General features: G+C 43.2%; 1 protein-coding gene across 5 annotated transcripts in view; it reads left to right on the forward strand.

Moving 5' to 3' along the window:
- Positions 1 to 14301, forward strand: part of LOC147014655 (GRB2-associated-binding protein 1-like) — a 122974-nt gene that overhangs the window by 95823 nt on the left and 12850 nt on the right. For 4 of the 5 annotated variants that reach the window (XM_085852800.1, XM_085852801.1, XM_085852804.1 and 1 more), the window contains 3 exons: positions 2130 to 2315; positions 12595 to 12938; positions 13180 to 13277. In XM_085852800.1, the coding sequence (XP_085708926.1) occupies positions 2130 to 2315; positions 12595 to 12938; positions 13180 to 13277 (628 nt within the window). The remainder of the gene's footprint in view (positions 1 to 2129; positions 2316 to 12594; positions 12939 to 13179; positions 13278 to 14301) is intronic. The other variant, XM_085852799.1, reaches the window with a different exon arrangement.

Genomic DNA, 14301 nt, shown 5'->3' on the forward strand with positions numbered 1-14301 from the left:
GGCATTCCAGGGAAATGAAGTCATTGTGTCTGTCCATAAAGAAAACTGCTGTCTCTCCGCCGCCTTCCGATCAAAATTGGCAAGAGTTCCTGCGCTTGAGTTCCAGACTTAGAAATGCATTGACAATCTGTGCACAGTCCAAAAGATCTCCGGCTCTGTTACTGCCAATACAATTTGGATTCTGAATCTGTACACCCGTGAATGTGTTTCGGTTATAATTGTCCACATTCGGGTTGCACCTTGATGTTGAGGAAGTCGTGTGCTTGCCCCGTACTTGGGACGTGACATTTGATCCACTTATAGCTAAACCCCGTGGGAATTTGCTGGTTCACTGGCCTGTTTCTTTTCTAAAGATATCTAGGAAGCTTTTGACACTGGAAGCCTAAATGCAGACAGGACAGCGAGCTTTACATTCGTGGCTGAATGATGGCATGCTCTGAGATGCAGTGCCCTCTGCCGGCACTGCACCTGTACAACAATTTTTGTGTACATTTGAGTCCATTCAGGATCAATCCCAGATTCCTTGGCTCAATGAGAGGGTACACTACCAAATTGGTGAACATGCTCACCATAAAGGAAACACCGAAGCACTTGAGTACGTGTGAGATTGCATAATCGATGTCCTGAAAGAGGCAAAGGTGTGTTTGTGGTCGTGTGTTCGGCGTGGTTCCAAATGTAGCTTTTTATGTTTGCAGTAGCGTTGTTGACTTGAACTGTTCCAAAGTATAAGTGCAGCATGTACAAGTCAAATGGAGAAGTTGAAACTCCTGGCTTCTTGGCAGCTGTTACTACTACGACTACTAATTGGGGGACCGAGAGGTGCCCTGTTGAAATTGTTTACATTATTATGATGATTCCACAATTTGTAGCAGACTTATAGGCCACATCGTTGATCGGAGGAACTTGAAACTTTGACCGACTACAACATACCACTTGACTTGATGCATATCCTGAGGATGATGTCACAGGTCATGTGACCTGGCAGCCATATTGGATTTCATGAAATCCGTTAAACCGAATCTCCATTTTTCGATCATTTGAGTTGAAACCTGGTATACATATTGTCCACCTGAGTGCGAAGAATGCTCTTTTTTCCGATGTTTTAATTTCCAGTTAATTAGTGCGCAGCGGCCAAAATTAAGAAGTGCTGACTCGGCGGTTTAAAAAATTGATACTGTATTGTGATTCCATGAATGTTGTGTCGACCTACAGGTCAAACCGTTGATCAGAGGAACTTGAAACTTTGGCCACCTATAGTATACCACTTGAGTTGATGTATATCCTCAGAATGATGTCGTAGGTCACGTGACCTGGTGGCCATATTGGATTTCATGAAAACCTTGAAAATGCATCACCTCCTCCATGTTTCGATCTCTTGATTTCAAAGTTTGCATAATCGGGTCCGGCCTATCATTGTCAAAGATGTCATCGCTCGATCGACCAATCGGAGTGAGGCGTCTCAGTCCTCGGAATCGCTGCCAGCAGTTTTAATATTACTATTATTATGATTTACCTTAATGGCCCCAATTAATTCCACCTTCTTTTGGGGTTGGCACACGATGGAGAATGGCCAAAAGCTTTCACGAACCAGCTGGCCAGGCCTGTCGTTTGACTGGAGGCTCAAACTTATTTGCGTTGGAAATTGCAAATTTTTTTTCAGGATGCCGGAGACAACTCGCCGGTGCTTTGTGAAAGACTTGGCATCTTTAACATCCACTCAGTAATGCAAGCACACAGGACACCAGGTTTAACATCTATCTGACGGGACGGTGCACTCTGTGATACAATTCCCTGCCTGTGAAGCATCAATTTGACAGTTTGTAGTCGGGTCGGGAATCCAAACCTAGGCTTGACGGCTGAAACGCAAGTACGCTACCTCTGCACCATCTGCAGCTGCTTTGATTGAAACGGAGTAAATTCATCAAAGGGTGAAGGGAACAAGTTTAAATTAAGGGAATAAGTAACCAAATTAGGCACACCTTGTGAAGTGTTGTCCGTTTGGTGGAAATCGTTGACAAGTCGTTGCACAAGACAATTAAAAGTCATTAAACGGCTTTGAGTGAAAGATAGGGCAGGCTTGCGATACCAATTCAACAAGACCTTTTATTTTTATTTTTTTCCTTTCTCAGAGTCAAAAATCAAGTATCCACATCCTCGGAGTCGGATTTGAGTCCCGAGGTCTCGAAGCAAATCGTCGGTCCTCCTCTCGAACCTCGACCTGCAGCCAATGGTATTGCACCATTGCTGTGTCATGACCCGCACAATCTGACCCCGGAGAAGGATCATTCTGGCAATTCTTACATTTGCCCATGGAGGTGAGGAGAATTCATTTATATCCAGGTGCTTCATTCCTTTCAATTCCAGATACTCTCTTTCTCTTTTTTTTTGTGTAATGTTTTTTTTTATGCCCCCGCTGATGAAGTTGCCAGAGGCATGATGTTTTTGGGTTGTCCGTCCGTACGTCCGTCCATGCTAATTTTCTCTCTTTTCACTGCAACCGCTTATCCGATCGACAAAATCTTCACCATAGGTGCGACTACTCATGTAGAATGTTTTAATGGTAATTATGATGTCACAAGTCACGTGGTGTGGCAGCCGTGTTGGAAAAAAAGGAAAAACTTTTGCACCTCTATCTCCGAAACCGCTCCATGGAAAAAAAAAATTGAAACTTGGCACAAAACAAGTATTCCCCATGGGTAACGTGATTTAAATTTTTTTGGGGATGTCATAGGTAACTTCGTTACGACATCGTAATTGTATACGTCAAAAGCTTTATCCGATCAGTATGAAAATTATTGAGGGTCATCTCGGACTAAATTGTTTGGGGGGGAAAAATTGATGATGCCATCGGTCATATGGTTTGGCAGCCATTTTTTTTAACATAAAAAAAACCTTTAAAAAATCCTCTTCTCCAGGACGGCTGGACAGATCGAGGGGAGACATCACACGCATGTTCCCCAACAATTGGGGACACCAAGGTGTTCACGAATAATTAATAGGTCACATGGTCTGGCAGCCACATTGGATTGATCGGAAAATATTTGAAAAAAAAATCTTTCTCTCGAACTTCATCAATTGATGTGAAATGTCACAAATTTAATCTAGTAGTCATGGGTAATATAAGTTTTAAATTCAATCTGATCAGACACATGGTCTGGCAGCCAGTATTATTTAATATTTTGAGTCTGGGTTCAGGGATTTATATCAAACTTGGTGCAAGTATGTATAATGATGTAATAATGTGGGAGGAGGCATATCTGGTGATGTCGCGACATCAATGCGTGTCCTTCTAGTATTTCTTTGGATGAATTTTGATCAAAAAATTAAAGCTGCTGTAACACGACCCAAGCGGTGATCCAATCCATCTTGTTTTATATATTTCATGAACTTTTCCAACCACATCGGTGCATTTGGTCACTGCTCCCTATGGTGTTTTGAGTGTCAAGTCTCAACAAACCCACCTCTGTTTGTGGCGCAAGTCTTATGGAGGATGATGGCGCAAGCATGTTACGATCACCCCTGAAACCATTTTGTCATCACTTATTTCTTCATTCACATTCCTCAATGTTAATCCATCCATCGTGGAGCATTTACACCGACTTTACCCTCTTCTAAGGTTGACGCAACATTCTGTTGGGAGTTTTAAAAGGTTTCGCCCACAGCGATCACAAAATTGATGTCGGAAGGCTGCTTCTCTTTGATGCACCTGGTAGTCGGTGATAACTTGTACCAGAACATGTTTACAAAGATCACCTCTTCGCGGTTGTACAAAAATGACATAATTACCTTGCACAGTGTTCGGCCGATGGCCTTTTCATTTCCCGAGCTTCCAGAATGATCTAACTGCTCCAATGATGAGTACCGCACACAAATGACAAAATTGATTGGGTGATCCATTTGGTGTAAAATGTGACATTTCTGACGATCTGTTGGTAACATCTGATATCACTGATGTAAACTATGATGTTACTGATGAGGCCTCTCAACTTCTTTTCCTTCTGGATACCAGACATGTTGTGTGGTGTCAAACGGTATAGAGGTTGAGAGAAAGCATGATTGGACTTCGTGTCGGTCTGCGAACAAGTATTGGTACTTCCCACAGCGGTTACCATTCCCGTTCACAAGATATGATAACCATTTTGGGAACCAGTATTGCTTCCCACAGCAGGTTAGCATATTCGTCCATAAGGTATGCTAACCACCGTGGGAACCATCGTTCCTTCCCAAATGGTTAGCATACCTGTCGATAAGGTGCGTTAACCACAGTGGGAACCATCTTTGCTTCTTGTGGCGGTTAGTATACCTTTGTCAACTTTCATGATACGAGTTCCACAATTTTGAGCTGCTTCTGTCAGCTGATGATGCCTGAAGGTAGAAACGCACGCTGAAGCCGATGTTTAAAATACTGATCTTTGCACACTTCCCCTTTGGCATTGTTTTCATTGGTGATTTGTCGAGATGTGTGTTAGTTTGTTTACATCTCGAAATCATGATGTTATAATTACTTTTCACTCCTATGAAAGGCAGGGACCGATCATGACATAAATCTGTTGTGGACCCTCTGCGTACTCGAGTTTCAGGTGTTCACATCTCATTGGTGGCACTTACCTGGTTTGATGTTTGATTTTGCGTTAACATTATTTATTTGTTTATGCACTCATTTTGTCCATTTATCTTCATGATGTCCTTCCTATCACACACGAAGTCCATTTATCGACTGTGTTTGTACATTTTGTTTTATCGATCTCTTGCTTTCTTCTCGTCTCTCGTTTTTTTTTTGAATCCACGTTCTTCTTCATTCCTCGTGTCGATAGTTCTTTTAGGTCTATTGCTATTCTTTGTTCATGTTCGAAGATCCGAGAAAGAGTAATCTATGACCCGTTACTCGGATTGTTTGCTTTAAAACGATTTGTTATGAATACCAATCTGATTTTATAATCAATTTCTCAACAGATACCTGTCTTTGCACATACCTGATGATATGGACCATGGATTAAATACTGGCATGGGTTTGTTGGATCTTAGAAAAAGCTTTTGAATCTTTGAATCATTTTATAGTTTGTGAAACGTTATCGCCCTTGGTCTTTATGATTTATCTTTGAAGTGCTTTCGTTATTATTTGTCACGCACATCTCACAGTCGAGGTCAATGTTGTTTTGTCACATGGAAGAAATATTTAATGATTTTTACCCAGCGCACGCGAAGTAAAAAATGGGGTTAAGCAATTGGTTCATGTCCGCCCGTCCGCCCGTCCGTCCATCTTATCAGTTTATGATTGAGGAACAGCTTATTTAAATTGAATGTTATATTTTGAATACTGATCGGAACATGAAGAGAAAGCCAAGTCTGTTGTTTCATCGTACGCTGGCTCTCAATTTGACCCGATCACACATGTGCAGAGAGGAGTGGGGTAGTATTGGTACGGTACTGGGTTTGAGGTTCACCACTTGGGGAAGAACTTTGGTTCCTCCCGAGCGCCTGGCCCTGTCGGCCGACGTGCTGTGGATTACTCCGCGGCCTGGTGGGTTGCGAGGCAACCACACACATGTCAATTAACTTTACCAACTCTAACAGGGTTATCCATCTTACACCATTTCCCTGAGGAGCTGACAAGATAAACGAAGTTTCATGCCCTCAGCGCACACTCAGATTACTGCCGAGTGATACAGTGAGTGTGCGCTTGCTAACGAGAGAAAACCAAGTGGGGTGATACTTTCCGTCTAATTAAATAATACTGCGGACTGTGCTGGACCAATCGGGGACAGGACACGACGAGCAGGTTGAACTGAACTGACATTGGTGTCGTCGCACAGTGAAGACAAGGGGTCTATTCACAGGGGGTATATGTACAGCAGGGACACACAGTATTTGTGTGGTGCGGCATAAGACCTACAGTGACGCATTCATGCATTAAAGACACAAAGAGCAGAACTATATACCGATTCTATCGAGCTTACACAAACTTGCACAATTATTTTTTCATTCTAATTCTTGCTTTTTCTTCTCTTTCATCTCTTATTCTTTTTCTCGCTTTTGTTATCTATCTCTCCAAGGAGAAGTGAATTCCAGCAGAGATTCTTTTATCAGGTTCACTTGGCTGCACCTGGATGGGTTTGAGGGTTGTGGAGTAGCGGCTGAAACCCGAATTCTATCCAGGTTCCTCCTGATTACTTCATCATTGCTCTTTACTTCTTCTGGTTCCTTCGTGGTCTTCCATTTGATTAAGTTAACTAACAGGTGCCATCAGAATCACTCTGCCAAACGGTATATGGATGAGTAAGAGAGATAAGAAAAGCTAAAGTGTCCATGCGGGCACGTGCTCGTCCAAAGTGCCGGGAAGGTAAGGGTGGCGGTAGGTTGGTAATAGGGTGGGGTGCGGGGGGGGTGGTAATGAAGAAAAGGGGGGTGTCTGGGTACGTGATGAAGAGGTTTGAGTGAGATGCAATGTCTGTGCATAGAGTGAGAAAGACGGTGCGAGTCAGTGGTTGCTCTAAAAAGAGCGGTTCTTTGGGCTTTGCCCTCACCGATAACTTGTACGTCCACAGTAAACGAGCTGATTTCGTCTCTTGCTCTGCTGACTGCTTGGCGCTTGGTCCGCTTCCTTAGCGTTCCGTCCCTTGCGGCAGTAAACATCCACGAACCATGCAATGATTACTCCGTACCACAGCAACCACCACCGGCTCTCGCTCCAGGGGTTCTCATAATTCTCTCTGGCTGAATAACTCGCCCCTGTGACCAGTGCCGGGTACGATTGTGGTCCAAAGGTGTCCGTGAGCAAGGCGAGATGATGGTCCTGAGGTGCAGTAAGGCAGTGGGTAGTGGTGAGATAAATATGGTTGGTGTTGTGGAGTCGAAATGTCGTTGGGTATTGGCAATGTGGATTATAGTAGAAGGCTGGAAAGGTGAGCTTGAATGGAGTGGTTTTGAATGAGAATAGAGTTTGGTGGTTATTGCTGGCAGAATTGTGGTGAAGAAGGTGGTGGAAATGGGAGTTTGATTGTGGTGCACAGCTTCAAACAGTTTGTGGTGTGCATATGCAAATTAGGCTGATAGCTGCGTGTGCTCGGTCATGTGAGGAGCGGATCATATTATGTCGAGAAGAAAATAGGGAAGAATGAGGAAAAAAAATCTAACTAATCCCTCACAACGCATATTCCCTTTGTAACCAATGAGACACAAGGGAAGGACCGTATCTGAAATGAGTAATGTCGAAATGACTACCTTGGGAACCGCTATATGTTGTGTGCCATTGTTTTTGGGTCTCGATTCCCAGAACCGTCACCGGTTTTAGTCTCGATTCCCAGAACCGTCACCATTTTAACCTCGCCTGCCTATCTGGCAATCAAACAAAATTGAAAAATATTCCAAACAGGTAACTTCCTGTTTTTAAGGACGTCATAATGGACACATACGACGGGCACAATTAACTAATGCAACGCGTTAGATAGGGTGGTGCAATAGACACTGGGTAAAATGGCGGTAAAACCTGGAATTAATTTCATTTGTAAACCTTTAAACCTCTTTTAAACCTTTATTTAAATCAAGTCATATATATATATATATATATATATATATATATATATATATATATATATATATATATATATATATATATATATATATATATATATTTGAAGGCTGAAGAACACAAATCGCCTTCAAAATACTTCCAAGAACCATGCTATATATCGATTTATGGCATTAGAGAGCGTGGCCTGTTTTTCGAAGTAAAGGGGAGGCGGCCAATGTGGCGATGTACCGATCCTCTCCATCAACTCTTCTTCATCGTCGCCATCATCAACCTCATCCTCACATTATTGGATCAAGTTTATTATTATCATCATTATTAAAGGTAAGTTTCATGATCTTGATAACTGAAGAAGATAAACTTTATTTCATGTTCATAATGCAGTAAAATGAGCCTGGTGTTGGTTTAACGGTTTTGGTGGCTATCTTAAGATCGTAGGGTCTTGGGCTGAGTCAACCCACCTGATGTCATTTAACGGCCGACAGTGGGCTCAGAATTGTCATCCTTCCAACGTCGACAAAGCTTATTGGAAACGGGGCACTGCATCAGCGGCACAGCTGCACTCACAGCAATGGTGCAACCAGCAGCCACAGGATGCATATAAAAGAATAATAGAAACTCAAGAAAGTAAACTTTATTTTATGCTCTTAATAAATAGCACAAAAACAACACCCAAACACGTTCATTAAATCCAGAAGCAAACTGTGAGGAGGGAAAAACTGGAGATGTGGACAGACACGTGGGAGGGAAGGGGAGGGGTTAACGGGGGTAGAAAAAAAAAATAAAACCATGGTTTTGGATGGGGATGATCTGAGATGGTGTTGAACAGCTGTCTTGAAGACCTGAAGGGAGGAATGAGATTGAAGAGAATGTGGATGTTCATTTCACAGGTGGGGAAAAGAGGAACAAATGAGTGGAGGTGAGCAGTGATCCTCGATGTTGAGAGTTTCACCGGGAGAAGGTTGATGGTGGACCGCATGCACCCTGCAGAAACCTGGGGGGAACAAGGCACGGAAAGAGCAGAAGGTGCAAGACCAGAAAGACTGTCACACAGAGAGACCACTGACCTCTCTACGATGGGGAAAATAATAGGTCCATTGACTCGGCCTCATCATGTGAGATTCCAATAATCTTGAAGGCCTTGGTTTCCATGGTGTCAAGGTGAGCAATGTGTGAGGCAGGGGAGCCAGCCCAGAGGGGAAAGCAGTATGCCATCAAGCTGCAGATGGAGGCTTTGTCGGTGGACAGGAGCTCAGGTGTGCCAAGGAAGGACTTTGCATGATGGAGGTTGCTCAGTCGCCGACTGGCTTTGGAGGCCAACTTTGAAATGTGGTTTGCCCAAGAAAGATCATGGCTGATCGTGAGACCCAGGAGACCCAGGAGTTTGAGTGACTAAACTTCCTCAAGAGGATTGTTATGAAAGTAGAAAGGAGGGTTTGCAAGACGGTCCTTTGAGATAGAGAGAGAGTGGGGAGTGAGAGATTTGTCAGGATTGAAAAACGTATTCCAAGTGTTTTACCAGGTTGCGATTCTTTTTTTTTCTTTTTCGTTCAAGGTCTGGAGAAGGAAGAGGCTGCTGCCTGTCTGAAGGACGAGGGATGTCACGACAGAGGGTGGAGCCATCAGCAAATATATAAAGAGGATTTTCCAGAGAGTCATGGAGATCATTGATGTAGATTAGGAATAGGACTAGGCCAAGAATAACTGCCTTGGGGGACTTCAGCTTTAACGGGGAGAGGAGATGAAAGGATTCCGTTAAGAGCCACACGTTGGCTACGTGAGTAGAGTAAGTCAGTACACCAAGAGCGTAGTCAGCCTTGGATGTCACCGGCAGAGAGTTTGGAGAGCAAGGCAGGATGGCAGACTGTATTGAAAGCTTGAGATATGCCCAGAGAGACGGCCCTGATCTCATGTCTGATATTGAGGGCCTCCATCCTTCATTAGGAGAGTCAGAGCAGCATGTCCAAAGTGGAGTGAGTGGCCTTCTCTGAATCCAAATTTATGATCTGAGGTGAAGTCATTGGAGATGAGGAAGGATTTTATATGAACTGCAATGATGGATTCCGTGACCTTGCTGATGATTGCAAGTAAGCTCATTGTTCTGTATTTAAGGAGATCTTTTTTTTCACATTTTTATGAAATGCAGTGATGTTGGCAGATTTCCAAACAGATGGAAGATGACCTGGGGCAAATGATAAGGTGAAAAGGAGACAGAGACAGAGTGAATGTGCAAGAGCAGCAGAGCAGGTTTTTAGGACACGTGAGCTGATGCCGTCTGGTCTAGTTGCGGAATTAGTCGAGGGTTGACGGACACTTCTCCACCTTCTCAGGTGCAAAAGACAGAGTCCAGGAGCAGTTGGTGCAATGGGGTTGGGGGCACAAGATTTGGAAGCAAACACAGAATTGAGTCATTCGGCCTTCTCACAAACAGTCAGCTGTGCTGCCATTTTAAAAGGGAATGGATGGAGGGGAAGTATACTCCGAAAACAGACTTATTCATGAGCCACCAGATTTTAGAGGAAGGAGACAATTTTGGAAATCCAATCTTTACGTTGGAAAGATGTTGTTTTCTGGCTCTCCCGAGTGTGGACACACACCTGTTGTGGACTTTTTTGGAATGATCTGAGATTACCTTTGGTTGGGTTTGCATTGCAGTGAAGAGAAGGCAAGTTGTTTGAAAGCAACTGCTTCACCACAGGATTCAGTGTACCATGGGTGGAAGGATGGGTAGGACAACTGAAGATGATGGGATGGATCTGTGCTTGAGAGAGAGAGCAGGTTTCTGTGGAATAATTTTCAGGCTGAGTTAACACCGGGGGCAGTAGATTGAGGAGACCAGTCCTGAAGTGAGATGGCTGCTTACAGTCCCTTCCAATCCGCTCAAGTGAACTGCCGGACGTTTTCCAGTGTTCTTTTAACTCTGAGCAGTTGGCTTGAAGAAGACAAATTATTTAGGGCCGTCATGATGGCTTGGAGGTACGCACACTCACCTGTGAGCCGTCTCATTTGGGGTTTAAATCTCAGTCCGGCTATAAACTGTCATCCTGGTGTTTCACAGGCAGGGCGAGACAGCAATGTGTGTGCATCATTCATCGGACGGATGTAAAAGACGACTGGGCGTCCCGTCTGCCCACCTACCTTACTTTGACGTTAAAGATCCATGGTGTCCTTCACGAAGAGCAAGCGAGCTATTGCTGGCACCCTGAATAAATTACAAATTCTTGCCAGAACCTACAGGGGGCGCTGTTCCACACCTGCACGCAACCGCAGTGCGGTAATCTTCATACTGATGAAGCAACATTTGCATGGAAGGAAGGGAGCACTGCTTCAGCTGCAGAGCCATGCTCCCAACAATGATACAACCGGCAGCCATAGGCTGCATATAATACAAAGTGGAATGAAAAGAACTGATTATTTCTTCATTTAGGTAAAACGGAGTGAATTTCATTTGGTACAAAATGTAAGCTTAATATTTCTAATCAAATTGATGATCAATGTAAGGTCCAAAACTTACTTTCTCAATCGTCTGTTAATTATCTTGGTGTCATATTTTATTTATTTACTTTGTATACAGTGTTGAGGAATGTGGAGGAGCTGGAACATGCGGTCTGCTAGCAACCCCCTTCTGCTGTAACTCTCAAAATCCAGAATCACTGCTCACCTCAACTTTATTCGTTGCTTCCTCCCCCCCCCTCACCTGTGGAACGAACTTTGTCTGTCTCTTCAATCTCATTCTTCCCTCCAGGACTTAGACAGCTGTTCAGCCCGATCCACAACCATGATCTTTTTTTACCCCCATTTACTCTCCCGAAGCCCCCCTCTTTCCGGGTTTCCTTCCACGACAGTGAATGAGAGTTTGCAGCCTTATCCATCTTGTTCACCCAATGTGTCCTTCCCTTTCCCTCGTTCTCCCCCACATCCCTTATTTTGCCTATTCTCCCTCTATTTTGTTCCCCAATCCTGCTGTTTGTGTGTCCCCCCCCTTACCCCTCTCATTCTGCTGGGTTTTTTTTGTTTCGTTCTTTTATGTCTTAATTACCTCTGCCCACTGAAGGTTAAGTTGTCCTATTAACTTGATCAATTTACGTCCTATTGACTTGAAAGTTAAACAGGATTTGCATAGTCCATCACTGAATTTAGAAGCAACTATTTTTGAGGTCAAAAAGTCAAAGGTCAACTCGAGGTCAAACTTCTAAAACATTCAAATTTCATCTGAAAAATTGTCAATTTTCATCTGAATGAAATGGACAATTTTATGCATCGATGGCAATCTTTGGAGAGGAGAGGGGGGGGGTGGGTGGATTTTGCAAGTATCATGCTTTGCATGACGCTTTTCTCTTGTTTGTCTGTGTGCAAGATATTTCAACAGGTTTCGGACAGATCCGGATGAAATTTGGTGGGCAGGCTGGGTGTGTGACGAGGAAGAATTGGTTTAATTTTGGAGAAGATCCGAATCCGGATCTGTGCACGATAATTATTTAATTTTGAAAGTGATTCTTCACCATTGAGAGATTGGGCCAAAAATGATGTATCGCACTATATTTCAAAATTGTATTGGGCCCGATATGTTCTCCTGGATCAGGCATTACGTGACGGAGGTATGCGCTCGGTATTCTATTCTTCAAGTTTGCTCGGTATTCTCACTCCTCCATGAGCCTCAACACCGTATGCATACAAAAAGTCTTTGGTATGACTCAGCCAGGGTTTGAACCACCAACCTCCCAGACTCGGCAGGGACGCTCCAACCATTACGCCACTGAGGGTGGTTGTATGACCACATCGTTTTTGCTGTGTTTGTGTGTGTCTGTTTGAAACTATTGTTGTTTTTATATACTGTAGTTGCTGAAGGATTATTAAGATTTCTTTACATCCTGTGCCCTCCCTGCAGTCACTTTTCAAACCTATTGACCCTAAGTTCTTCCAGGAATACTTAACGGTTCAGAAAAAGGAATACTGCTTTGCTTATCAGGAATAAATTTCTCGTTTTATTTATTTTTAATGTTCAAACAAATGTGCTCTATAAATATTTGGTGGTACTGATGTAGCCTTTTCATCTCTGTTCCCAGCCATTCCTTGGATAGCACAGTCGAACCCACCTATGATCTTCCTCCGGTTTCAGAATGCCCTTCGCAGAGCCCTCGAATTTTCACCTTTGACCAAAATCGGGCATCCGAGCCCATGTTGACTGGCTCCGTGTCCACTGTGAGCCAACAATCACTTCACGGAGAAAGCAATATGCCTCCGCCACGACCTCCGAAGCCCAGCAATGTGATCATGGCAAGCTCGGAGGATGAAAAATGTGCCTACAGTTACCCGAGGTCACAATCTGTGGGTGACGAGGCTCTCTACTCGCTGTCCCCTCCTGCCGTCACCCGCAGGAGCAACACCATTTCGACCCTTGACAACTCACGTATGGTTTTTAATTTCGTTACCATCCCTGCTGTTATTTTAAGGTGTTAATTTGATTTTGCTAAGATCTGTAAAGATAGAAAACCTTAATTTATTTTTAATGCTTTGTCCACTGCTGAACGATCTTAATATCATGGGGTTGAGATTCTAAAATACTGTATGTTTAACATGATATGCAGTGTTTGAATTTTCTTCAAGGGCTTTCAGATCTAATTACTACTGACTTTTGACCTTTATCACAGAAGCATTTCGCCGAGAGAGTTGCGATCATCCACGGACGACAGTCAGTAATGTGGGCAACTCATTAGAATCAGTTGGTGATGGCTACAGCTCCTACATGGTATATATCATTCCCACTTTGGATTGAAAATTATTTCACTCATTGTATACTTTTTCTGAAACTCTTTTATGAATATATTTAGTCTTACTTTTTCCATAATATACAAAGGAAAATGTAAACTCAAACTTGAAAAACTTAAAATTACGAGATCCTTTTATTCCCAATTTACACCAGACTCTGTGGTGCAATGGTAAGAGCATCTGTGCCGAGTCTGGGAGGTCAGCAGTTCAAACCCCAGTTATCATACCAAAGACTTTAAAAATGGTATGTGCTGCTTCCTTCCTTAATGCTCAGCATTTAACAGGATAGAGCATGGACAATCCCCATTGGTTGGCATCAATGTGGAGGAGGAAGTTCTCCACTGAGTGTGGTGAGAAAAGCGGTGCCATTTTAGTGACGCCGGTAGTACCCAAAGTATTCCGGGAAGTGATTGCGCTTTTCCCAAGCTCAGCTCATTCGGTGGTACCCAAAGTATACTAATAATTTTTCTTCGACACTGATTATGTTTTTTGGGGTCCGATATCGTGAGTAATACTCGACACAAACAAAGCAAATGGAAATCTGGCACAACAAACGGGCAGTGTATCATCAGAAGAGACCTACATGCCCGATGTCTTGGGCCCACCAGAAAACCCAAGATGTCGGCCATATTATTTTGACTGGGTGCCATGCTGTGTGGAGTCGAGCGATAAATGTGGATTTCTTCTTGTGGGGCTTTAAGGGCATGGTTTACGCAACTCAACCAGTGAACATCAAAGATCTGAAAGAGTGGATTCAAGCAGTTTTTGGAAAAATTACAGTTGGAATGTGCCAGAAAATGGTCTTGGATTATTGGAAAAGGATGCACACACTGCTTGAAAATGATGGAAATTGCGTCAAAATTCACAACTAGTTTTTCACACGTCTGATTTCAATAAAAAATTTTAACCACAAAAACTTGAAATATGTACCTATATCCTGTAAATATTTTGTTTGAGTTTCTAAGCAACAGAATTACAGGGGTTCAAAACTGGGAATCGGTGTG

Source organism: Eptatretus burgeri, chromosome 13 (assembly GCF_056783735.1).
Source record: "Eptatretus burgeri isolate ZD-2024b chromosome 13, Ebu_testis_v1, whole genome shotgun sequence".
NCBI classification, from domain to species: Eukaryota; Metazoa; Chordata; class Myxini; order Myxiniformes; family Myxinidae; genus Eptatretus; species Eptatretus burgeri.